This window comes from Camarhynchus parvulus, chromosome 3 (assembly GCF_901933205.1).
Source record: "Camarhynchus parvulus chromosome 3, STF_HiC, whole genome shotgun sequence".
In the NCBI taxonomy this organism is placed as follows: Eukaryota; Metazoa; Chordata; class Aves; order Passeriformes; family Thraupidae; genus Camarhynchus; species Camarhynchus parvulus.
Genome location: NC_044573.1, coordinates 16,580,673 through 16,606,679, shown reverse-complemented (window position 1 = coordinate 16,606,679; position 26,007 = coordinate 16,580,673). Strand labels below are relative to the sequence as shown.

At 39.7% G+C, this 26,007-nt stretch overlaps 1 protein-coding gene across 1 annotated transcript; it reads left to right on the top strand.

Annotated features, from left to right (window-relative positions):
* The first annotated feature begins 490 nt into the window (after positions 1-490).
* ACTR2 (actin related protein 2) lies at positions 491-23,549 on the top strand. The gene is made up of 9 exons (XM_030944728.1): positions 491-648; positions 6,253-6,363; positions 11,242-11,457; positions 15,059-15,131; positions 16,986-17,122; positions 17,886-18,035; positions 18,715-18,860; positions 19,254-19,386; positions 20,518-23,549. The coding sequence occupies exons 1-9, from the start codon at positions 601-603 to the stop codon at positions 20,686-20,688; spliced, it is 1,185 nt and encodes a 394-aa protein (XP_030800588.1). The 5' UTR covers positions 491-600; the 3' UTR covers positions 20,689-23,549.
* Positions 23,550-26,007: the final 2,458 nt, after the last annotated feature.

The following is a 26,007-nucleotide window of genomic DNA, read 5'->3' as shown; positions in this document are numbered from 1 at the left end:
TTGGGCTGCCAGAGAGGAGCCAGGAGATCACACTTATCTTTTCCTTTATTCAGAACCCATCACACAAATGCACACTGTTCGCCAGGCAGACCTGAGCAAGGCCTCCTGGGAGGAGTAGAAGTTCCTCCGGGCTGTCGAGCTATGGAATAACATAACATTCATGACAAGCAGCTTTTAAGAGCTGCCTGATTTCGCCAGCGCGAGGAGAGAGAGGAGAGAGACCCCCGCGGGGAGGGGAAGGCGTGAGGGAGGAAGGCGGGCCGCCCCTCAGGTGACCCGTCCCCGCCTGGGCATGGGTAGGAGACAAACACAAAGAGCAGACCTGGCAGGTTGGGGTGGCTCGGGGAGCCTTGGGGCGCCCCGAGGGTTCGGTTTCGGGGCCGCTTCGCCGCCCGTGTTTCCCCTCTGCCGCTGCCGCCGCCGCCGCCGCCATGGCAACGGGGGCGGGGCCGGCGGCGGGCGGGGCGGTGGCGCGCGCTGACGGCTTCCGGCGTGCGCGCGCGGCGGGCGGCGCGCTCGGGGGGCCCGGCGGAGGTCGGGGCGGTGCCGGTGTCGCGGTCGGTGTCGGTCCCGGTGCGGAGCCGTGTCGGTGTCGCAGCGATGGACACGCTGGGCAGGAAGGTGGTCGTGTGCGACAACGGCACCGGGGTGAGTCTCTGCGGGCGGCGCCGGGACCCGCCCTGCTGCCGGGGCGGAGGGGAAGGGGAAGCCGGGTGGCTCTCCCCGGACCCGGCCCGGCTTCCTGCCGGCACCGCCCGCGGGCCGTGCCCGCCCGGCCCTGCTGCCGCCGCCGGGCCCGGCCGCCATCCCGGCGCTCTGGCGGGCCCGCGGAATGAATGGGCGGGGGGGGCTGGCGGCCCTCGGCCGGGTGTCCCCGTGCTCCCGAACCGCGGGCACCGCCGGCGCTCTGCGGGGCTGGGGCTGCTCTGCCCGCCCCCGGCCCCTCCGCGTTCTCTTTTTGCCGTCAATATCCTGATTTCTCTACGTGACCTGAGCGGCTCTCCATGGAGCAACGCGCGTTTAGACAAAAATACCAATTTTTAAAAATTCTGAATGAGCGCATTATGCATTGAGCAATTAGGATGTGTCCTGTGTCTGCAGAATTATTCGTTTAGAGAAATGTTTGGGGGCTTTGGTGGGGGTTTTTTGTTTGATTTTTTTTTTTTTGGCAGCTGCTGTTCAAAATAGAGCATCATCCTTTCCTTAATACTTCTCTAATCTGCCACGTACCTCCAAATTGACATTTTTTTAATGAAAGGTTTTCTCCCCATCTTTTCCACCTTTTCTGGCCTCCATCAGCGTGCAGGCACCCGCTGGAAATCCATCCTTTTGTCAGGCTGTGAGGCACCTTGGCAGGAAGTGAAAAAGATACCATTTTAAAGCGCAAAGAGATCAGATGCTATCGGGGGATATTTCCCCTTGGTAATTTTTTTTAGCAGTCTAGGGTTTCCCCTAGTAAAGCAATATTATGTGGAGAATTTCCTTAACTGGTGGTGCATTAAGATGTCTTGAATGGCAAAAAAAAACCAAGGCTTTTTTTTTTTTTATATATGGATACTTGCAATAAATAGTTTTTGGGTTTTTTTTTAATAAGCCTAGGAAAGAATAGTTGAGACAAAGGATTATTTTATTAGAGATTGAGCATCCTAAATTAGAGGGTTTTTCAATTAGCATCTGAAATTGTTGGAATGGTTCAGGAAGAAGGTCATATTTGACAGTTCAGGGATTTGACAGTTTTGATGTCTTTGTTAACCCTCATATAGCAAAAATTATCTTTAATAGGTCTAGAGCTCAGAGCCTTTGGGCGCTTTTTGCACTATCATTTAGAAAAAGGAAAGAAGAAGAGATAGCATTTTCTTGTTACAGAGGGATATAGAAGCTGCTTTATGGGTTGTTTTTAGTTTGAGGGTTTTTTTGTTGGTGGGAGTTTTTTGGGTTTTTTTTTGTTTGTTTGTTCTTTAATATTCCTATTGGGAGGCCCAAATTAAAAAAAAATCAGAGCTTCATCCATTGGTGTGGTCCTTTATATGGCAGTAATGACTGAGTTGTAAAATGTTTAGTGTATTGGTGGTGACAGCAGTGTTGTGCCTTGGCTGGTCTCAGGTGTGACAAGGGGTAAAAGCAGATTTTCCAACCAGATTTCCCAAGCTGGGTGTGCCACACACATTTCTTTACAACCTGGGTATCTGTGTGCTGTGAATTCCAGAGACATCTTGGATCCATAGAGTTTTTCCCTCGGTGAGCTGGACCAGCAGGATATAAATAATCACAAGAGTGGAAAGTGCCTTCATGGTGCAAGAGGAGGGGCCTGTGTCACATCAGCATCTGTGGCTTTGGGTTCTCTCAGACTTTGGGCAGAGCAATGTGTGTCTGGAAGCCACAGAGCTCCTTGGATGGGAGAGCAGGGTGTCAGAAGTAATTGTGAAATCCATCAGCTCAAAATATTCACATTGATTTGGGGTAACTGAACGAGGATTGGGATGACAAAGCTGGACAAAAATTCCATTCAGTAAAACTTTTGAGTCTCAATTGCATGTTGAGATATCAAGTAGTTCTATATTGTCAAACCAATATTTTGGTAATAATATTTTGCCTATGTGACAAGAGATGTCTTATTTTAGAGTTATTTCTGATATCTCACACTTAAAAGCGTGATTGAAATTAAATCTCTTTCCAGGTGTCAGAAAACTTAGAGATAAAAAATGGAGAATATCTTTGGAAAAATCAGGTGAACTTTTAACATTAGGCTTGTCTTTGAAATTTACTGTTTTTGTTAGGCTGCAGTAGGACTTCTGATGACAGGCAGCAGCCTGTCTTTGAGGAAGAGGTGAGTGACTCGAAGGAAGTTCTTGCAACATGTGGTGTGGCAGGCAGGCAATGGCACCTCAAAGGTCTGGAGTGTTAGAGGTGGATTCTTATTGTTAGAGGCCAAACAGAAAGTTACTTATTGTACTGTAAAATTTCTGTAACTGTATTTAGGGCTTTTGTTTGAGACTTGTATCAGTGGAAAGGATCAAGCACAGAGATGTGATAAGAATATTAGTATTCATTTTAAAACCAGTCACGTGACTTGTTTGCAAGCTTCCTCATTCTTTTAGTTTGAAAGAACACTTATACATGCAAGTTCTTAGTGTTTGATGACTCAGTAGGAAGTGAAAGACTCGGTATAAACCACAGTGAAATGGAGAAGAAACTATATATGGTAAAAATTGTTACATACATGGTCTTGCATACAGGCAGGCTAAATGGCTGTTCTTAGAACATTCTGAATGTATAGCAAATGTGTGCAAAAACAAATGATGATTTAGTTCTTGCAGAAATGGATAAATTAATGGAGTGCTTGTGTTATTGTTGGAAACATGAACATTGTACTGAAATTGTTCAATAATTGGTTTGAGGGGTGTGCGTGGCAAGAGGTGGAAGAGAAACAAGTGCACTGTACTTAAATTAGAGAGTTTCAAACTGAGAGTGGCAGGACAGTGAGTGTTTCTTGTTGGGCCTTAGAAGAGAGAAGCAGTTCCAGATTACTGCAGTTCATAACGTTTACTTTAAGATTTTGAAGGATTTTCTGTAAGGGACAGGAGGGAGAGATATCCTACGTTTCCTGTACCCCTTCAAAAGATCTAAGAGTCCAAAGTCTGTTATTGTGCAGATCTGTGCATTTTCCTGTTGGTGGTTTTACTGAGCCTGTTTCTTCAGCCATGATAGGCAATGTTAGGTGATCACAAACCAACTGAACCAGCTGAATATTCAGGATAGTGTCAGGGAGAATACTACAGTGGGGGTGTCCCCATTGATGGGGAAGCTGACAAAGAAGGCTCTCTTGTTCTTATCTTCTCCAAATTTTTATGTAGACTGGAAGGGGAAATTTCAAACTTGAAGTCAAGTTAAAATTCTGTCCTTTCTGTCTGTGGCAGAGTCTATCAAACTTTGTAAAATGTAATTTTTAAGGCTCTCTCTTCTGGCTAGAAAGAGGTGGGAAACAGACTGTCAATGTCCAAGCTTATTCTCGCTCATTGTAGTTTGCATCAATTAAATCTGGTTTTGATTGTGTTTTAGGCTGGTTGGAGAAATGACAGTCTTCTTTTAAAACCTAGAATTTGTTAATTTCCCAGGAAGATGCATCAAGATCTTAATGCAAAAAGAGGCTGGAAGTTACTATTCATATCAAATAGTAAGAATTTTTGTGGTTTTGTAGGTCAGCAGTTTTTAGGTCAGTACAGTTGTATGTGATTCTGAGAGGTGTTTTAAAGGTTGCCCAAGAGACACTGATTTTTGTGCAGTAGTTGTTTTGCTTGCATACATCACGGTTGCTATATAAATACTGGGGGTTTAAAAATTTGAGTAGTGAAGCTTCTTGAGAGGTTGTTCCAGGAGTTTGTTTTAAAGATTTATTTAGATATTCCTTATCCTGTTACTTCTGATGTACTGGTGTATTTGAGTATACGATCCAGAAGTGCTTGTGGCTGCTCTTTGCTTTCTCATAGCAGCACTGCATTCTTGAATCACAGATTAGATCTATGCAACTCCTAGGCAGGTCTGGCCTTAGTTAATAACCAAAAGAATTGATAAATACTTGCCTTTTCAGAGTATTCTGGGTTTGAAGTAGAATGAGTGAAATGAGTTGTGTGCACAGTGTCATTCCTCAGGTATTCCAAACAGCTCTGCCTTTGGAGGGCAAGCACTGAAGGAGTGAAAGAAACTAGGGTCACAAAAAACAACAACAAAAAAAAATCCTTTCTCCCCTCTATTACCCCAGCTTTAATTAAAATATCTATTGGTTTTGTCTGTAACCAGCTCTCTAAATTTCTTTCCACAACAGGTGCCCTTTTTTACTGCAGTAAGGTGAATAATTAGGAGCAGCAGCACAAGTGACTTTTCATGTTACCGTTAGTGTAATGACAGAATTCCTCTCTGCTGCAATTAGCTGTACTCTTTGCTGGGATAATTGTTCCATGGCAGTCTTCAGACCTTGCTTCAGAAAACTCGGCGAATATTTGGAAAATTCTAGCAGATGGCTTTTAATACAACCTGCAGTGGATAATTACATTTTGGGACAGGGTCCCATGGAGTCTGTGAATTGCCTGTTCTTAAAGGTTCCCAGCAGCCAGCTGGTCCAAGCTCTGAGCAGGCTGCTCAGAATTCAGCAGTGACTGGTTTGAGCCCAGCGTTGGATGAGACAGCTCCTGAGGGTCCCTCCAACCCGAGGGATCCCGTGGTGCTGGGTTACTGCTGCTGCACCTCAGTGCTTGGGCGATTTTGCAGATGAAAATGTTTTTGTTCTGGCATGTTAATATAGCCTGGTGTGCAAACCATGCATCAGAATAAAAGAGGAGTGTTCTCTGTATGAGCTGCAGGCAGAACAGTAGGGTATGATACATGAAAGTACCCTATCAAAATAGGAGAGCTGAAGAGCACAGCTTGCTGATCCCTATGAACTACATGTCTTGCTGGCACATTTAAAGTTCACATTTTACAACTGAACCTCCTCTAGTGACTATATATTTTTTTATTGTTCAGTAAATTGTCATTGTTTTCTTAGTGTCTATATTGTCTTGGAACCCAGTGATATAAAGCTTCCTTTTGTATATATTTGGGTAATAAACACTCTTTTCATCCTGTTTGGTGTGAACTGCCATCATCTGAGGTTTTGGTTGTGCTGTTGGTTTTAGAAGTGCTTGCAGCAGACTTTATCCTTAAAGGAAAGCTTCAGAATTATGAAACTTTGAATCTGTCTGAATTGCAATTCACATTTGAGCACTTTTTACAAGAGTATAAAACTTTAATTCACAAGCTTTTGGGGCTTTTTCTGGTGTGTAATTCATTATGCTACCATGTGTTCTAATTGGAGAGGTGATTTAATTAAGTTTCATTGGGTACTCATTATAAGGTGATCCATTACAAAATTACAGATTTCAGGTTGCTAGAGGACTTTTTTAATACAGTGGCAGGAAATCCAAATTCAGACACTGGACTCTTTTACACCTTGCAATGTGCCTATTCATTTTAAACTGTTTCTCAAAAATCTGGTAGTCTTGATTCAGAAAACATTCTGGAAAATACTTTTACTCAGTTTTAAAAATCTATGCATCATCTAAAATGTGTAAAATTGATTTGAAAGTATAAATTAAATTAGTTTCCAGTGGGGCACATGCTCTTAAATTTGGGCTTTTAATTTTTTACCCCAAACCAGGTTTCTATTTGTAAACAAATATAATGCATATTCTAATAAAATTATTTCTTCCTTTTCAGTTTGTGAAGTGTGGCTATGCAGGCTCGAATTTTCCTGAGCACATTTTTCCAGCTTTGGTTGGCAGACCCATTATAAGGTCAACTGCTAAAGTAGGAAACATTGAAATCAAGGTAAATTTTTTTATTGTTATTTCTTTTTGACAGATAAAAATATTTAGGGCAGCTTTTGGCTTATGTAATGTTTGGAAATGTTTTTTCCTTAACTCCCTTTTATGCTGTTTCAGTATCTCTTGATTCATTTCTGTATTGGATTTTAGCCTGTCACAAACTACAAAGTTAAGAAGAGGGTGCTCTAAAGCATTGGAGGCCTTCAGATAGTACACCTGAGGAGGCAGCAGGTAGGGCTTGAGTGGTTCTGGGCAAAAAGGGGCTTCAAATGCCAATAATGCAAATGGTGTCAAGATCAGAAGGCAGAAATCAGACAGAAGTGACTGACTGTCACCGAGCTGTCGTGTTGGATTTTGAGACAGTGCTGAAGAACTGCTGGAGCTTCCAGGTTTTTCTGTATGGTTTGCTTTCTACTCAGAGTTGATCATCTGTGATCTTGTCTGAGATGTTAAACCTTGGCTGTGTTTGCGTTTCATTGTTTCTATGGTTTTTGTTTTCCTTTTGCTGTTGATGGACATAGGTACTCCACATCAGTTAGAGATGGAGAGGCTCTGTTCAGGCTGCTTTGTCTTGGGGCATTATTCCAAGGCATGGGGGGAGAGCCACTGTTGGAGAATTCATTTTCTGAAGTCCAGGGAGCTATAATTTTTCACTTACTTTGTAATTAGAGAGTAACACTTCAAATGTTATTAGTTGCTTCTGCTATATAGGCTTTGGTAAATGTCTTGGCCCTGCTGTGGTCACATCCTCCCTTCTTGCTTCTAGCCACACAATTCTCACCTTGTGCTGGTCATGCTGCTTGTGCAGGCGTGTTGTGAACTGCTTTAGTGAGCTGATCCAGCTGAAAAAGAGGGATTTCTTGGTCACGTAAAGTAATGACTGCCTTACTAGACCATGGTGCAAGCCCCAGTTGGAGAGTGAGGGGGAAGCAGGAGGCAATGCAGAAGTGTAGAAGTGCCCACTTAGGATAGTGAAGGTTAGGTAGCACCACACATATACAGGATTTCAATTTTGCTTTCCTTATTCGTTCTGAGCAGCAGTTTAGGAAGAGAAAAAAAAATCAGTCCAGTCTTGTTCCTTATTTTCAGAACCCTGTCGTTGACAAGGAGAACTTGAGTTGTCAGGTTTCTGCTTCTGCCTGTGAAATGGTTGTAGTATCAGCAGAAGGCCATACAAGGAAGTCAAAAGGCTGAAAGATGCTAAAGCTTCCCAAAATGTGATTGTGGGTTTGTCTTGTTACTATCTCAATAATGCTTTACCTTGTATCAGCTAGGACAATTTGTTTTAGAGGATAGAGATCTTTCCCTTTCACAATAAAGAGGATTTTTTTGTAAGGAGACAGAAAACATAAACCTTTCTCTAGTAAGATTTGGGGAGAGGTATTTCTTTGGGCGTCTTCTTGAACTTAATGTGAGGAGTCTCCTTAAAGGAGGTCCTGGTAAAGTTTTATGAAATTATGCAGTGATTTATGAGTCTAAACTCTCCCCAAAATTTTCTTGCATGAAATCTCACTGTTGAAGTCATGTTTTCTTTCTAGCTGATTCAATACAGCCTGCCCCATCAGTTTTGGTATCCTCTATTTATCTGATAATTTAATATTGTTACAGATAACAGTGGTGCATTGAAAAGATTGGATGTAGAAGTTGGTAATTGCTATGAGATCAGCAAAAGAACCTGTAAACAATCATTTTGCATGCATTGCTGTTCTTCTGCTCGAGCACAGATCATGTGGATGTATTTCAAAGAGTATAAACTGTGTCTAGATTGTTTCTCGTAGTTTTATATGATTTGCCTAACAGCTTGTAACCCTTTCTTAAGGAGGCAGTGTATCAAGAGAAGAAATCTCTGCCACAGGCACTTTGGGTATCCCAGTAGGATAATGCAGTAGAAAGACTTGATAAGTGTGAGTGCCGTTTTTCTTCATGAGAATCTTGCAGAGTTCCTAAAAAACTGTATTTTAGCAGATGAGTTTTATGCCAAAATTTAATTCCATGCATACGCTGTGAGTTCTTCCAGTATAAGTTTAAAACTGAGTAAGGGAAGCTGGCAAAGAGATTTTCAGTTTAACTTTTCAAAACTATTGAAGAAAACTACACTCCTGTGGAATTCAGAAACGCTGTGAAAGGAGCCTGGAAGCTGATCAAAACAGTGGTTATCATCCATTGAGTTACCAGTTTCAAGTTGCTTTGACCACATTTTCCTTACGGATTCTCATTTCAGCTAGCAGCAGGGATATAGCTTTTTTCTCCTACTCAGGAATTCATTAATTACTGGGATTATTTTGCTTAAAATTGCAGCTAAATCCAGAAGCATAGATATTGCTCTTGGCTTTTCCTGACTTACTAGTCTGTAGCAGGTTTGGGGAGTATTAATAGGTCAGTACTAAGGAATAGTTTTCAGTTCTTGAATATATTAAGTGGATTTTTTAAATTAAATTTAGCAATTGTTAGAGCTAGTCAATTGTCCTGTGCAGAGTCTTGTCTAGTTCAGCTATACACCTAGCCCAGGGTAAAACTCCACTGTTACAGAATATTTATACACAGAATCCTATTTATGAGAGATAGGCAGATACACTGATCTTGCTTGCAGTCTAGGAAGCCTAAACATGACTTGCCACTGACATGTAGCAATAGCTTCCTTTAAAGAGATAATTTAATCTGATGTCCTGATAATGTTAGTTTGGCCCTAACTAAACTAACTCAGATCATTTCCTGCTGTACATGCATCTCTTTTCAGCCTAATTCTACTGTGTACTTAAAATAATTTGAGAATTTCATTTAGGCCTTTTCTGACTTTCTTGCTTCTACCTTTTCTTCACCTTTCTTGACCTGTTGAAGTAGAATAACAAAATGATGGTAAGTGAGGTGCCCCTGTGCTTTTTGTTTACCATTTTTGCTTGATGAGACCTAGTAGCTGTTACGTTATTTTTAAATGCTATTCATTGTTTTGTCTTGTCTTACATTTTACATTTGAATACATACTTATTTTGGACATTGTTCATTGCTTTGGTTTACTGGCAACTAATTAATGAGAATATTTTATGTATTGCTTTCAAGTGCTACATAACATGTAGTTTTGCAAGATGCAAGAATAACATTGAAAGATCAACATGAGCTCAGCATCTTTAACAGTAGAAATTGCTCTATTTAACCTAACAAACCAAGAGATTGAAGAAATGTTCAGATTTCAGTTAGACAGATATTACTGAGTACTGAAGTGGTGGAAGTATTGGATGCCACGATACTGATTCCTCTCTGCAAATTTGGTTGTGTTGTCCTTCTTCCTCTTCAACTGCCGAGTGTACGTGTTTGTTAGTGTGCTAGTGCTGATGTTCTCAAGAGAGAGCAATTGTTCTGCCCTTTAGCTTTGTTTTAAAAGGATGTGAAAGTTTTGTGCAACTTTCACTTTGCACCTTTGAATAGCAGCTTTTCCTGGGCTGTGTCCTGTTGGGCAGCTTGGAGCCTCAAAGAGCAGTGCACAAAAAAGGCTTCTGATTCTTCTAACTGGTGGAGTTTGTGTTGTCTTAAATTCTCATGAGTAATGTGGCTACATGGTGGAGTTCTCATAGTATGGTTTCACCAGAGTGCTTTGGATTGAAAGTGTTGGAGTCTTGACTTTTGTCTTCTGTACAGTCAAGAGCTGAAGTGTGATCTACTGTGCAAGGGAAAACAAATAAAACACCTTGTCAGGGAGAGGGGGTGAAAGAGGAATGGTTTCACTTAAACTATTTTCAATTCACTTCCTTTTTATATAGTCAACAGCAACTGCTTAGGTTACTTCTAAAATAGGCATTATAAACCACATGCCAGATTTTTTCTTGTGCATCTTTTTTTTTTCCCTGGCATTGAATAGTATAACCCTCGCTTCCACTGTGCCACAGCAACTGCAAACTGTCGTGGCATATGTTTGGATGAAGCAGCTGGCTTTTCTTTTTTTTTTTTTTTTCCCAATTAATATTATTATGGACACAGAACTAATAGTACCTAGAAATATGTTTTTACAGCCTAAGTACAAGTGAGTCAGTTCAGGCTTCTTTAGAAAAGTATGGGATGTAATGAAGAGCAAAGATAAGATGTTACTGTGCATACTTCCTGTGGGAAATACGTGGGAAAGGAGATGTGATGCTACTAATTTGAATGTGCAGTGTTTGCATAACTAACGTTAATAAACAGATTGCTTAATCAGTGTGAAATGACTATACAAATTGCATTAGTTGGTTGTGTTTGTGCAAGAATGCATTACTGGGGTTTCTGGCTTGGGACTTCTGGCAAGGAACAGATGAGGTTATATTTTATATTCAGATGTGTCTCTTCACACCCTATTGACACAGGCAATATGTAAACCATTGTTTCTTTTAATGTCTGGTGTGGAATTTATAATCTCTTATTTGCTTTTGCTCCTGTTCGGTATGCTTATTCACCACTCATTATTCCTTTTTTGGTATTGTGCACAGAAATTTGCAACATGCATGGAAAAGTATTCTGCCAATCCCACCTACTACCCTTATGTGCTGTTTTGCATCTTGGCTCTTAGGAATTAGTATTTGGTAAAATAATTTTGAAGGTGTCAGTGGAGAAACACCTGTACTTTAAAAAGTCTTTGTAGTCTCTAGCTCTGACAAGGTTTATTGGTTTCTTTGAGGTTAATTGAAAAAAATCAAATTAGTAATGTTTATTTTGGAAAAGCTGTGGCATGGGTAAGAGTCAAATTTAAATATTACATGAAATATATTCTACTTCTCTCCTAAGTACCTGCAAGTGATTCAAAAATGTGGGCATTGTTTAAGAGCACATTGGACACAGGCTGAAGCAGTTCGCTGTCATTCATGAGGAGTTTGGTGTTTCATAAACACTGACATGTTTTTGTATTAAAATTTTACAGGATCTGATGGTTGGTGATGAAGCCAGTGAGTTACGATCAATGCTGGAAGTGAATTATCCGATGGAGAATGGCATAGTTCGAAACTGGGATGATATGAAGCACCTTTGGGATTACACGTTTGGACCAGAAAAACTTAATATTGACACAAAAAATTGTAAAATACTACTCACAGAGCCTCCCATGAATCCGACTAAAAATAGGGAGAAGATTGTGGAGGTATGTGTGTCTAGTAGGAGCTGATACCACAGTCATTGGAGCACTCCTAAGAGATTCCTTGTTCCATCCACACACAGTGACTGTCTGAAGCAAAGCAGTTCTGTTCTCTAACCAAAACCCGTTCTCAGCCATAGGCGTGAATGCTACTGTGCTTAAATTCAAACCAGCTGATCTCATTCACAAGCTGCAAGCAGGCTTCTTGTCTCAAGCAGTAATAGCAGCATTAAAACACAGAATTGGAAATACATGTCTGTCTTCACATACCCAGGATACGTTGATTACTAGCTCTTGGATGAATGTTAATTACTTTAAATGACTTGGACTTGTATAAGCCAGTAATGCAGAGGAGATTGGAGCTAGATGGTGCTTACCAAATGGAGCAGTGTTGTTGGAGGTGGTTGAGACGAAGGTGTGATGACAGCCAATGCACTAATCTTTAATTAGTGCAAGGGATTATCAATGAAAGCCTTCTAAGAAGGAAAGCCTGGTTCTTGCATCCCCAATCTCAGAGTGCTGCCCTGGGTGATCTAAGCTCCAGCTGAACCTTGTATTCAGTGTAGGTTGTCAGATATACATTGTTTAGCTCCTCTACCTGTGATGAAGACTCAGGTTTGACGGGCAGTAATGTTTGATGAGAACAGAAGGTTTAGTTTTCTGTTTTGTTGAATTTTTTTCTCATAAGCATCATAGGTATTTTCAATTCATATAAGTTTGAATATCAAAGCTTGTGTATATCTATATTTCCCAGAATCATTCCTTAGTCTGTTAAGAATTTACATTTATCAGCACCTTTCCTTTGAAATCCTTTTCATGTCACAGCTACAGTAGTGCTTTCTGCAACTTGGCAGTGAATACATTTGCCCTTATCCTTTCTTTCAGTGACCAGGGAGCAAATGAAGTCTAGCAAAGTTGGGAAAACTTAAGTGAAAAAGAAATCAGACTGTGCAATCTAAATTCAGCATTTTTTTTAGCAATTGTGGACATTAAGATCCTATGACCTAAGTATCAGGTAATGCAACATTAGTAATATCGTGCACTGTATATCAGCCAGCTGTGCTGTGATAGGCAGAGCAGGTTATTCTGGGCGGCCTCCATGTAGCTGGAATGGCTCTATTTCCTGCCCAGGCTTCTTTGCTTTTCAGTTGTCAACAATAGTGTTCTTGTTTCTCTTAAAGGATAGATTATCCTTCTGTAAAAGGATAGATTTTAGTTATTCTTATGCCAAGTAATTTTATACCAAAAATCCAAGAGTTTAGTGTGGCCTCTGAATTGTGATGGAATATTTGCATTGCTCCATTTGCCTTTCTAACACTACCCCAGAGACCGTAGATACTTAATCTTGCAAGATGCAAGAATAACATTGAAAGATCTTGATGCACAAGATTAGTGAGAACTAGAATCCATTTTTATAAATTTAAATTTGAGTTACACAGAAGCTCATTGTTTCTACTAATGTTTGTAATGGAACACAGGGTTACGAGACCTTAGAATATTTAGTTTAACTGCAATGTATTTATACTCCTTCCATTTTTGATGTAACCTCCTCCTTTCCAGGCTGGTGAGCCCAGTATGAGGCAGAGGACTGAATGAAGATACTTCCTAAAGCCTGCAGCAAATATAATAATGTCTGTGCATTTTGGGATACAGTGCAGTAGCATTTTAGAAGAAAAGCTTAGTCATCTGGACCATATTAAGATGATAGATAATTATATATGCTGTCCTTCATTCTGTTTCCAGTAATTCTCTCTCCTCATTTCATCACTTTGTCAGGCCCACCTGCAACAGTAAGGCAGCAAGTGTTCGCATGTCAGCTGTATTGTAAAATATATGTTTAAAAAATGCTTTTCCTTTCATAGCACGTAAAAGACCCGGGTTGCTCCTCAGCTAAATGGAGTGTTTACTGTTTGTCTTCATCTGCTGCACTCTCATTGTGTAACACCCTCAGAAGCAGCCAGACTGTAGTGGCAAATCAAGAAGCTGCAGAGATGCCCAAGCACAGTCACTTCCATCTAAGTCAACCTAGAATTTCTTATATTTTTTCCCAGTTTTTAATTCTTTCTGTACCCAGTTAGAACATCACTTTGTAGGTAATCAAAAATCTGCTGTTATGTGAAGAAGAATCTTTTCAGGGAAACATATTGCTCAGTATTTGTATCTCAGGCTTTGTTAACATAAATGCCCTGTGTCAAGGCATTTTCCGTGTCAAGTAAAGTAATGCAGAGGAGAACCCATTTCTTTTTTTCTTGAAAGAATGACAACACTCCCAAAGGTTATAAAAGGTTTTGTAGAAGCCTTTAGGGTTTGGTACATGTGAAGGCAGTGACTAATGCCATTTGAATATTGATTTTGTTGTATGAAGGTGATAATTTAGATTTTTCTTACATTATTTTTTGATTTAATAAGCACTCAGGTTGTTTGAAAGTATCCATCGGAATAGTGTTGGGTTTAGACAATGACTACTCAAAGGGGTTCTATTTTGAGTTGCTGCCCTTTCAACTGTTCCCTTTCTGTTCCTTTTCACACTGTTCTAATGGAGGAGGTTCTTTAAATAGTTCAGAATTCTAAAATTGTCAGCATCAGCTTTTTTCTTCAAAAATATTTAGATATCTTTTGCTTGAGCTGTGGGAGCACTTGGGATTCAATCCATTTCTAATCCTAGAAGTTGCAGAAGGGTTCTGAAGGCTGCAGGGTAGCAAAAGCAAAGCTTCTGAATTTGTTGGAATAATCAAGAGTTCATCCATTTTTCCTGGTAAAGCTTATTGAGGGGAAAACTGCTGTACAGCATGATTTGTTTACTTGGCCTTTTCTTATGTTTAGGAAGAAGACAAGATCCTATAAACTCTACATCCTTTAATCTTGTTCTGCTTCTTAACTGAAACTAGTTCAGTGATTAGGGAAACCTAGTGTACAAGACAAGGAGTTACTTTTCCTGTTTCAGTATGAAATCTGCAAACCTGCAGTCTTCTCCCTGTAGTGGATTTTACACTAAATTTAAAAGTTTGTAATTGGTTGCCCTTTAAAGAAGGGAAGAAAGTGGTCCAAATCCAGAGAGCAACCTGTGATACTGGGCTCATTCTAGATTAAGATATGAAGGAGTCTGGTCTTTATTTGACATAGTGTGCAGTTGTACAAAGTCTATGGCTTAATGTGAAGCATGAAAAATGCCTGAACTTTGTTTTAAAGCATACATCTTAAACAAACATTTTATTCCCCAGTCACACTTCAGTAATGAACTGCTTGGCTGGTCTACAAGTTCTGCATCCCACTCATTAAGCACTTTGGAAAAGTGAAAATTTGTGTAAAGCTGCAAAAATTGATGTGTGGGTTTCTTGTGTTTGTTTTTGTTGCTTAATGGATGTGGAATATTTCACCTGGCTTGTCTGGTGTGAACAGGTAAGATACAGAACTGAATGTATTTCTTACTGTCCCAAAGCACATAGGTTTCTAATGTTCCTGTAGAATCTGTGTGATGAAAATTCTTGGGAAGTGTTTTTGATTAGTAAAAATGCAAAATTCTAGAAATACAGTTTTCAAAAACCAATGAAATTTCTTTGAGGTATTTGGCCTGTTTTGGAAGCTGATTTTTGCCTTCATCTTACAGGTTATGTTTGAGACATACCAGTTTTCTGGGGTGTATGTAGCCATCCAGGCTGTTCTTACTCTGTATGCTCAAGGTAGGCAAAATTAACCTAAAATTTCTTTAGTTTCCAGTGTTACTGAGCCAAAGTACTAAAATGGCATCACTGTGTCTTGGGCTTAATTCCATGCTGTTCTCTAAGGAAGCTCAGCTCTGACTGACAACTTGCTTTGTGTTGTGGGGCTGTTAGGTACCACTGTTGGTGTTATTTTCATGGATAAATGCAAAAACCTGGTTCCTCAAAACTCTTACTCTTTCAAGGGTGTAGTTATTTTGCCTTTGGCATCAAGTCTTAATGGCTTACTTTGAATTTTCTGAAAAAGGAAGAACTTTTTACCATGAGTAAGAGAGTAATTTCAAGAAGGTGATCATGTGACTTTTACACTATTTTCAGAGGGGGGGAAAAAAAGTTGAGTCTTTTGCTGTAGATAAACTAAATTGAAATGATCCTTAGCCTGAGCAGAAAATTATGGATTGACTGAATTAAATGGAAATTCTACCATCAATTTCAGTCCATCTAGGATTCTATGAAGTTACTCAAGCACATCAGTTCTAATACCATGACTCCTTGCATCTGTTTGTCGGTGACTTGGTGTGTTGAGCTGTCACATAGCAGGACACAAATATCCATGTCCATTAATGTGTCACTGTAATGCCTCTGTGCAGGACCAACAGCAATGGGGTACTGGAAGGGTGGCTCTGCCATGCAAGTCAATATAATTACTTGAACCAAAACCACTTTTGCAAACCTGAATATTAATTTTATTTGCTGCAATTTGTGCTATTATCTTTTTTCCCCCTTGGTTTTCTTTGGTTTGATTCCTTACAAATATTTAAGTAACTGACATCCATAGTCTTAAATTCTGCTCTAATTGTACATGTACCTTACTGTGTAGTACTCAATTACTTTGTGAATAACAGAATGTGAGACAACTTTGAGCAGTGTGCAGTGTTTCTACATACCATCATCTAAAACAAAGCTGAAGACCTTCTAAGACGTAAAAATCAAGGGGCACATAAATCAAACATTTGCTTTTGGAAAGTTTTTTTAAAAAGTTCTTTAAAACATCTTACTTATTTATATTACTTCAAAAATTAAAGTAGTGGCTAAAGTTATATAGAGATGTGCCTCATTTCAGTGCACCGCACTTCTAAGGTCTGTCCTTAAAATATGGTTTCTTGCTTTAGGTAGCTTGTGAGAAACTATAAAACTGTTTTCTGATCAACTTTCATCATTGATTTTTGCCCCCTAAGTATAGAAACTTCTGTTTCTACATGTTCATGATATCTGCTTTGTATATCTTAGAATTTAATAGTTTGTGGTAAACTTTTTTTTCATGAGAGTTGATTTTTTTAGTCTAAGAAAGTGGATCTCATTCAGCCTAATGCCACTTGTGTGAAGAAATATTAGGCATGTTCTGTATAGTCCAAATATTTTCTACCTTATGAAAGTATTTGGTTTTTTGTATACCAGTAAAAATCAACAAGTCCTAAGAATTTAACAAGGTAAACTTGTGGCTTGAATATCTCTAAATTTCTTAATATTTCAGAAATTAATGTAAGACTACACAACTGAATCTGTGGAGGAATTTGTGCCCCAATAAGCATTTAATGAGCATAGATACTCCCTTTAATTAGAATGCAATTTAAGATGTTAAATGCCACATAAAATTGTGAGCAATAGAGTTCTAAACGTCTAGGTAAAAGTAATATTTTTTTTTTAAATGTATGAAAGCATTTGTTACTATGAAAACCTGAAGTTTAATATCTGCTGATGACTGAGGGAAGAAAGGTTGTATCAGTTTACAGTGAAAAACATCTCTTAAACTTGCTGCTGTTCTGCTCTATTTATGAAAGTGCAGTAAAATTGTGCTTCCCTCCATTCTTTTAGGTTTGTTGACTGGTGTTGTTGTGGACTCTGGAGATGGTGTGACTCACATTTGCCCAGTTTATGAAGGTTTCTCCCTCCCTCACCTCACGAGACGGTTAGATATCGCCGGGAGGGATATCACTAGGTACCTCATTAAGGTAAGCTGGGAGGGAAGAGGGTTTAAGGTTGAGGTGATGGTATCTGTGGTTCAAGTCAAAATCCCTTGACAGCAAGAGACCACTGTGTATTTTCCCTTGATTATTCATGTTATTTGCATTAAGAACTCTTGTATTCTCTACTATGTTTCCTCATCTAAATCACAGTGATGATATTGGTGTTATTCAGAGCCATCACATTTTCTTAGTGGCAATCTTGTAGGAAGGGAATTTATTCCGTATTTGGGAAGGAAAAGCTCGAAAGTTGGCTTTCTCACCTAGAGTGGAAGCTAAATGGTATTCTCTCAGCTCTACTCATCTGTTTTCAGAAAGACTTCCTTGCAGTGTGGAAAATAGTGTAGTGATTCTTCCCTGATAATTAAATAAGAGAGCATGTTTGATAGACAGTTCATTTGTTTGGGAGTTTTAAATACAAGCAACATCTTAGATTGACAAATCTTATGGTTAACCTGGAATACAGGAATGTTTTGAAGTGAAGTTCTAAAGATAAGAGTTACTTTGGGTTTTTTTCATTTGTCTTTGTTCTGGTTATGCTGAAAATTGTAATGAAGAAAATTTCCCATTTGGAGTAACGCTGCTGCTTTTCTGGGGATAATGGATACACTGGGATGGATTTCTCTTAATACCCAAATTTGCCACTAAAAAAGGGAGGTGAACAGAGATATGTGTCTGAATGTACTACCCCTCTACTGAGGGATCTGGACTGTTCCTCTCATTTCCTGCTAACCTGCTGTGCTCCCTCCAGCTCCTCTTGCTGCGAGGTTATGCTTTCAACCATTCTGCTGACTTTGAGACGGTTCGTATGATCAAGGAGAAGTTGTGTTACGTGGGATACAACATTGAACAGGAGCAGAAGCTGGCACTAGAGACCACAGTTCTAGTTGAATCCTACACGGTGAGTGTCTCAAGACAGCTTTCCTTGTCCTGAACTTCTGAGGTTTAAATTCAGGTAGCATTTAGCTTTCATTCCTTCACAATTTTTCTTGGCAGTAGCTCGCCTCTCAGCCTGTACAATCAAATTAATTGATTCTGGGAAAGTCTTCTGCAGGCTCTTTTTGTTTCAGATTTTCTGTAAATCTTTGTACTCACTTTTGTCATTGTAGATCTTTGAAGTTTTAATAATATAGTACAGGAATTTGTAGAGAAAGTGGACTTACTCTAGCATATGAAATTGTTTCAGCTTCATCCATGTAGCAGTGAGACATGAGACTGATACCTGGTGAACTTGCTCTTAGTGGAAACTTTGTGATCACAGTTGGAAAAATGTGCAGAAAAGCATTATTCTTGCTGTAAGATAATTTTTAAAATTGATACTAGGAGTTGGTATTGCAAGGAAATATTTGGTAGCTCAGTATTGATGTATCTGGTCCCTGATGTCTCCAAGTGAACTGCAGAGTGATTAAAGAATTTGTATATTCTTTCAGTACTACTGAATGACTTCTTGCAGTGCTGACAATTATCAACAATTTCCTGTGTTAAAACATTTGGGAGCAATGTAGGTCATTTCCTCTTGGTTTTTTTTAGCATTCAAGTGGCTAAAAGTAGTCTTTTCAATGGTGTTGTTTCTTCCCTAGCTCCCAGATGGCAGGATTATCAAAGTTGGTGGAGAACGGTTTGAGGCACCGGAGGCTCTCTTCCAGCCTCACTTAATCAATGTTGAAGGGGTTGGTGTGGCTGAATTGCTGTTCAACACCATCCAGGCTGCTGACATTGATACCAGGTACGAGCAGAACATTTAGAATCCTTTGCCTGGTTGCAGGGGTGATGTAGGAAATATCTTCAGAGTAAGATCTTTTGCTTTAGACACTAATGTGTGCTCCTGGGGGAAGGGTGTATGCTGGGAATGGGGCTCAGGCTAAGCTTCTGGAGCTTAACCAGTTGTCTGGAAACTATTTCAGTAAGAATGAGCAAAAGATAAAATCTTGAAAGCAGTTTTTTTTAATTTCTGCTTTCTGGAAAAGCATGAGCAAGTCTGCTGAAATTGTGCAGTCTGTCTTTGCATAGTGACTGGTTTTTAGATTTGTATTTACTCCCCTATCTGTACAGGTACCTTTACAGGTACAGAGTAAACTGTTCAACACTACAAAGACTATTTTTTTTTTTTTTGGGTCAGGTCTGAATTCTACAAGCACATTGTGCTGTCTGGAGGCTCCACCATGTACCCTGGGCTGCCTTCACGACTGGAGCGGGAGCTGAAACAGCTCTACCTGGAGCGAGTTCTGAAAGGCGATGTGGAGAAGCTCTCGGTAGGTATGGGCTGGCTGCTGCAGCCGGCGGGCGCACAGGCTCCCCCGAATCCCCGCTAGAGGGAACCAGGGGGTCAGAAATGACGGAGGCTGCGGGTGGCCCTCCCCGCAGCTTGCTTGCGAAATCGCTGCCCCTCCTTCCTCACGCCCCTGCCTTTGCTTTCTACATACTTACCATAAAGTTACCTTCTAGACCCGGCTAGTAGCAGGTAATTCCCGAAGTCTTGGGTAAAATAGGCTGAGAAATACCAGGACACATATTGTAATGTTGGTTAAACAAAGCTAAGGAGTTTCTGTGCCTGCAAGTTGTCATTGAGTTAAAAAAAAATTTTAATCTGTGAAAATTTTGGTTCATATTACAAGTGAAATACTCAAAAGTGAGAGAGGCTAGAGCTCTAACCCACATTCAGGTGGAGTAAGTTTCCCTTTTCCATTTGTTACTGTGGTAAGCAGCCACACTTGTTACAGAGGTAACAGTGTGTTGTACTGAAAATTCCTTTGAGTGGAGTTTCTAATGGTGAACTGAATAGAACTTCACTGGTTCTTACTACAGTGTTCTCTGAAGGTCTTCTGTGGAATGACTCAATTGAACAGAATGTTTTACATCTCAGATAGTATTTCAGTCATAGCTTTGTACTCTCTTTGTAGCTCTTGAAGTTAGAGCTTTAGCACTGAAGAAGTTAAGGGAATATTAATTAGTTAAGCTGGTTTAGATTGTGTAAATTGATATAATTCTAAAATATTTGTGATTTGATGATCTGGTTACTTCTGATAATTTCAGCCATCAAAGATTAAGGATTATTTCACTTTTAATAGTGTTCCTGAAATGCAGAAATTTGGTCTCTAATTTTCTGTCAGTATTCTGAATCCTGGGTTTTTTGTTGATATACTGAAAGTACAGTTTTTGGGCAAGTGTCAGTAGCTGTGTGTAATTTGCAGTGCAGAGTCATTATTTTACTTCAGCTGTGCAAGCCAGAAGCTCGCAGAGTGCCCTGTGCTAACATTTCAGTTTTTTAGTTGCATTTTTCTCACTAGACAGTTTCCACTTCATTGCTGTGGTGGAAAGCCCAGTTTTATTTTGCAAGGCTTTGTTTCAAGAATCCCAGTAATGATTTCTTTTCTTCTTCTCAGAAATTTAAGATCCGAATCGAAGATCCCCCTCGTCGGAAGCACATGGTGTTTCTGGGGGGAGCTGTTCTAGCAGACATCATGAAAGACAAAGACAACTTCTGGATGACCCGACAAGAATACCAAGAAAAGGGAGTGCGTGTACTGGAGAAGCTCGGTGTGACTGTTCGATAAATCCCAAAGCTTGTTCCCATCACATGTCTAAAGCTTTTTTCTTTCATTGCCAATCTCTGAACTCACTCAGCTACATGCTATGGAAGGGCCTGTCTGTGGCCTTTTGACCCAAACGTCAGGTTTTGTTCTGGTTTCTTGGGGTAGCTTTTGTTAAATGTTTCTTAATGTGGCTAAATTTGACTATTAAATTTGACCACTTCCCTGCAAACAAAACGGAGCAAGAGCAGCCTGTCTACTTCATTGTTCCCTCCCAGTAGGCAATTGGGTAATTCTGGTAGGCTTTTTCTTCTGGGTTTATTGCTGTAGTCCTGCTAGCTTTTGTCTCTAGTTCACAAAGGGTTGTGTGCCTTTTTTAGCATAAGAAAACCTTTAAACAGGAGTTTTTGCTATTGGATCATTGTGGTGGTTATCTTTGCATCTTTATGCCTCTCTCTACATTAAGTTTGGGGTTTTTTCTTTCTGGCAACTAGGAATTTTGATTAAACATTGTTAAAAACTAGTTGAAGTAGCTGGAATGACTTTAACACACTGTTTTGATGTAATGTGGTTTCATATGCACTGCTGCCTAAACTGGCTTCTGAGATGGTTCATCCTTCAAGGTGGTGGTGGGGCCTTCAGACTGTATTTCTCTAAGTGGGAATGTACAGTTGCCACAAATGGAGAAACACCTGATGTTCTGGCAAGTGTACATTTGTGGCCTTAGGTGTCTTTTTTCTGGAGAGAGGAGACAGGTTTGAGCTGTGTTTCTTTTTGTTAAGGGACAAATGGGGGGGGTCAGCCTGACCAAAAATGCCTCTTTTTATAACTAAATTTTGGTATCATGTTGTCTCAGCATAGGAAGCAAGAATGTTAAATTACCTATTCTGTAATTGTTGAAGAAACTTAGATATGCTGAGACAGGAGCCTCTGAATTTATTGGACAGATTTAATACTTTCAGAAATGCTTGTGAAAACTGTAACTATAAATATTTAAAGCCCCAGAACTAAGTTTTAAAAAGTCTGATGTTTTAAGTGCTTGTATGTACATCAGAAGCACTTCCATTAAACTTTACAAGTATATTAACCTAGTGCCAAGTAGTTACTGCAAATGAATATTTCAATGACCAGTGTTTATTGCAGCAAGCAGATATTTATAAACAACCAGTGGCAGTAGGTTATAAAGAATGACTTATATTTGTTCCAATTAAGAATAATATTGGAATAGAGGATGTTGGTTGGTAAATAGCCACAATTCATTTTATCCAGTCTTGAGTTTTGATACTTAACATGGGATGGGGAAGGAAGTGAAAACCAGTGATGAAAATGCTGTTTCCAGAAAGTACATTAAAGCTGAGTTGTTCTAAAAAAATAGAAGTTGTCACTAGTAATTGTCAGCCACCTTCTTTGAGTATAGTTGCTTGTGTTTTTTTCCTATAGCAGACTGGTAACTATTGTTGCAATAAAATCTGCCTTACATTAAGCATAGCAAAAACTGCTTGCATACAAATGCTAGCTAGACTTAGTTCTACTTTGCTTTCCATAGAAATATTATATTACTTGCTGGTTTTCGAAGCCTACCATAACACTTAAGGATAAGGAAGTCAAGATCTGCTCTTGAGTTCCAAACCTTGGAATGTATGTGAGATGCTTTCATATACTTGCCATTTGTCTACATCTTACATTAATAATTGACCCCAGAAACATGGAAATATTAAACTCCCTTAGACTCCTAAAATGTGCTTCCTTTCTAAATTGAGCAGACAGCTTCCTTTGGCTGAGTGAGCCAAAGGGGCAGAAACCATGTCTGCATTTCTTTAATAACAAGACAGTCACTATAGCATTGCTAGTAATGACCATTTAATTATAGGTGGGTGGGGTTTTTTGCAGCTATATTTACTCTTAACTTGAACAATACGAATTTACAGGCATGCCGGTCGTGCCTCAGTGCATGCACTTAAGCAGTTACTAGATTTGTTGGGGACATGAATGTAAGGGGTACTCTGAATTCCTGTAGTCTTCTAAACATTTAATACACAAGACTTAAAAATGCTGTGGGCTTGCTTTAGAGCTATGATTTCTCATGTGACTGTCTCTGGGCTTTTCAGACAGTGTTGAGAATCATGGAAATAAACCAAAGAATGACTTAAAAACTTTTTTTAAATGACAATCTGTCATGTGGTTTTTCAAATCTAGATCTTGACCCTGCAACCCCTTTTCTAAACCATCTTCTCCCCTGTCCACTGGCTTCAGTGAGGTATGTGCATGTTTGAGTAAAGGTTTTGGAATTTGGCCCCTTCACTAGAGAATTTCACAGCACCATGAGTAATAAATGTCAGTTGATTGTGCAGAATCTTGGGTTTCCATGGAAACCATGTATATATTAAAAAAAGAAACTAGCATTTTAAATTAACTGTGATCATGGATTCAGAGGAACACATTTGTAATCCAAATACTGAATGGGGTGTTCCAGTTGTGCTCAGTGTGGTTCTCCATGTATGTGTTTGCACACACAAGAGTGTTGTGTGTGTTCTCTCAGCTGACAGCTTCAATACTGCTATGAAAGCAATCTGGTTTTAAAGTTTTTTTTGAAGACCAAATAACTTGAATTGTATTTGCAAAATGCTTTAGCTCCTTTAAAATTAGAATAGAAGATGCCGCATCAGTTGTAAGTTTTTTGAGAACATCCTATTTTTAATGTTAAGCTGCTTCAAACCCTCCCCCAGTGTTCTAGGATGTTAACCAATGTAACACAGATGGCTTTTTATACAGTTCTGAATAATGTTAACACACAACACTGGTTGAGACCATGAATGGAAATAAACATCTATTTAAATTGACAGGTCTTTTCAATACAAAAATAAAATCAGATTTTTTTCAAAGTAGATTATGTTTGCTTTGTTTCCTTTGGGAAATCACAGTTCTGTCAGTTTTTCTCTAACTTAACTTCCATCACAAAACCATCATGAGCTGCTTTTGCTGAGGAAATCTGACATGACAAAATAACACATTCTCTGCTGATTGTTGTAATACTCCATCCTTTAGCCAATACTCCACTCCCTCCATCCTTTTCTTTAAAAAGAAGAAGAATCCTTATTCCCTGCGCAGAAATCTTTTTCTAGTTCAGCCTCCATACTGCAAAGTGGGAAGGGCCCTCAACTTGTATTGATCTCAGCATCTTTGGCTAAGCTCAGAAGCCATATAAATGATGCCCTGTTTAGGAAAAGTCTCCTTGGCATTGTGACTTCATGTGATATTTCACCTGCATCCCTGATTTTAACTGATAGAAAAAGTGCATGTGGGGTTGACCTTTTGTGTTGAGAAGAACTTGGGTGGATTAGTGACTGGTCCACCACTCACGGTGCATTTGTTTGGCTTTTGAAATGAACTCAACCAGCTTCTTCCCCCAGCTCATTGCACCTGCTGGGCTGGAGAAATGTTCCCCAGGCATCTTGTTCCCGGTAGGATAACGGCTTTGCTTTTCTTAGATGGAGCCACTATGTGTAGTTTGGCTCTGGATGCATCTGCCTCAGTGGCTGGGTCAAACACTTGTCATCTTAGGGACAGATGCAGATAGACAGCATTTTAATAGGAAAAAAAGTAAGGCCACCCTTAACCCCAAATTTGTGTTTCATCACTGTGCATTCTTGGGAAAAAATAAATACGTCTGGCTATACCTCTGCTCAGTACTAATGCATGGTCATTGCTCCTCCCCTTTTGCTTGTTTTGCCTGACATGGCTTTTGTGTGGAAAGGACTAAATACAGGCAGTCAACATTTGCTAGTCAACTTTTTCAATAGTGAATTCCTCCCTGTGGGCTCTTCAGCTGTTTTCCATAAACAAGTGCCATCAGCTGTTCCAAAACTGTGGAAGATCTAGTTTTGATCTAGTTTCTAGATCTACTTTGTTGTTTGAAGGGGGGGGGGGTTGCTTGTTTGTTTTGTTGTGGAGTTTTGAGGGCTTTTTTTTTTGTTTGTTTGTTTGGGTGTTTTCGTGGTTTTTTTGAGGGATTTTTTTTTTGGTTGTTGTTTGGTTTGGGGTTTTTTAAATCCAAGTATATCTGCTTCTATGTTCTAACTAAGAATGGTATTTGAGAAAATGGATTTGGATTTTTTCAGCAAGTATTTCAGCTAAAATTTGACTTTATTTGGGCCCTGCTGTGTCATGCTTGTTCCTTCCTATTGGGTTGGTTTGTTGTCCTGGTGCTGTGAGCTGCTGCAACTTTTCCATTATAGGCCTCAAGAAAAAAACCCTTCTATTCAGAACAGGATGCTAATTTTGCTTCTTACCTTCACTGCATTACAACATTAAAATAGCTCTTGAATAACATCCTCCATGTAAATTGCTTACCTTCCTGCAAACTGGTGGTGCAGCACATTGAACCAACTAACAGCTGCACAAAACAAGATTTCTGTGCACATCTGCTTATTGCCCAAACACTGGAGAAGAGCTTCTTGCCTTCTTTGTGCCTCATGAAGAATTCTGTTGTGCTGCTGCTGGAAAAAGGAGAAGTTCAGGGAGGAGAGGCAGCGTGGGGCTTTGTTTCTCAATTGGTTTATTTGGGTTTTTTTTAATTTTGTTTTTCCTTTTGAAAGCAACCTTAACATTGAAGATTAGGGAAACAGTTTCTATACAGGGTCATGAATAAAGCATATTAAGAGCCTTTGCAGATGCTTGGGACGGTACTAAGGGCCATCTTCAGCTGCAGAACTCATGTTCCTTCACATACCTTTTTTTAAAAATTATTATTTAAAAAAAATCTCTGTTTCCAAAGCCTAGGAGTAGTAATTAAACTGTAGCTGCAGGAATGACAGATATGGGCCCCTTGCCTGCACCTTTTAATCTCTGCACCCATCTCCCATCTGGTTTTTGTTTGCCCTAAAGCCTAAGTGGTTTCAAGATCTTCCTCTTGCATGCGTGTTCTCACCACGTGCCCATTTTAAGTCTCGCCAGGCATTTTAATGAATTAATTAATTGCCAGTTGTTGGCTTCAGTGCAAGTAGATCCTGTAAGTCCTGACTACCATCAGGCACTTTTCTTAGCACAGCAGTGCTTTTGGGGGCTTCTCCAAATTGAAACCTTTGTGTTGGCCTGGAACTTTCTGTTCTAAACCACTCTGTGTAACCCTGATTTTGGCTTTCCCTGCCAAAGCAGGAAAAGCAAGGGTGGCATTAAGGACATGAAAGGCGGTATTTCGGGAAGGACCCAACCACATAATCTCCCTGAAATATTTTAGGGTTTTCCTGTTGTAGTGGGTATTGGCACAAATCATGTGGGACAAGTCCAGTAAGAGCAGGTGGGATTTATGTTAGCACCTGTAGTAACTGGTAGATTTGTCCCCTC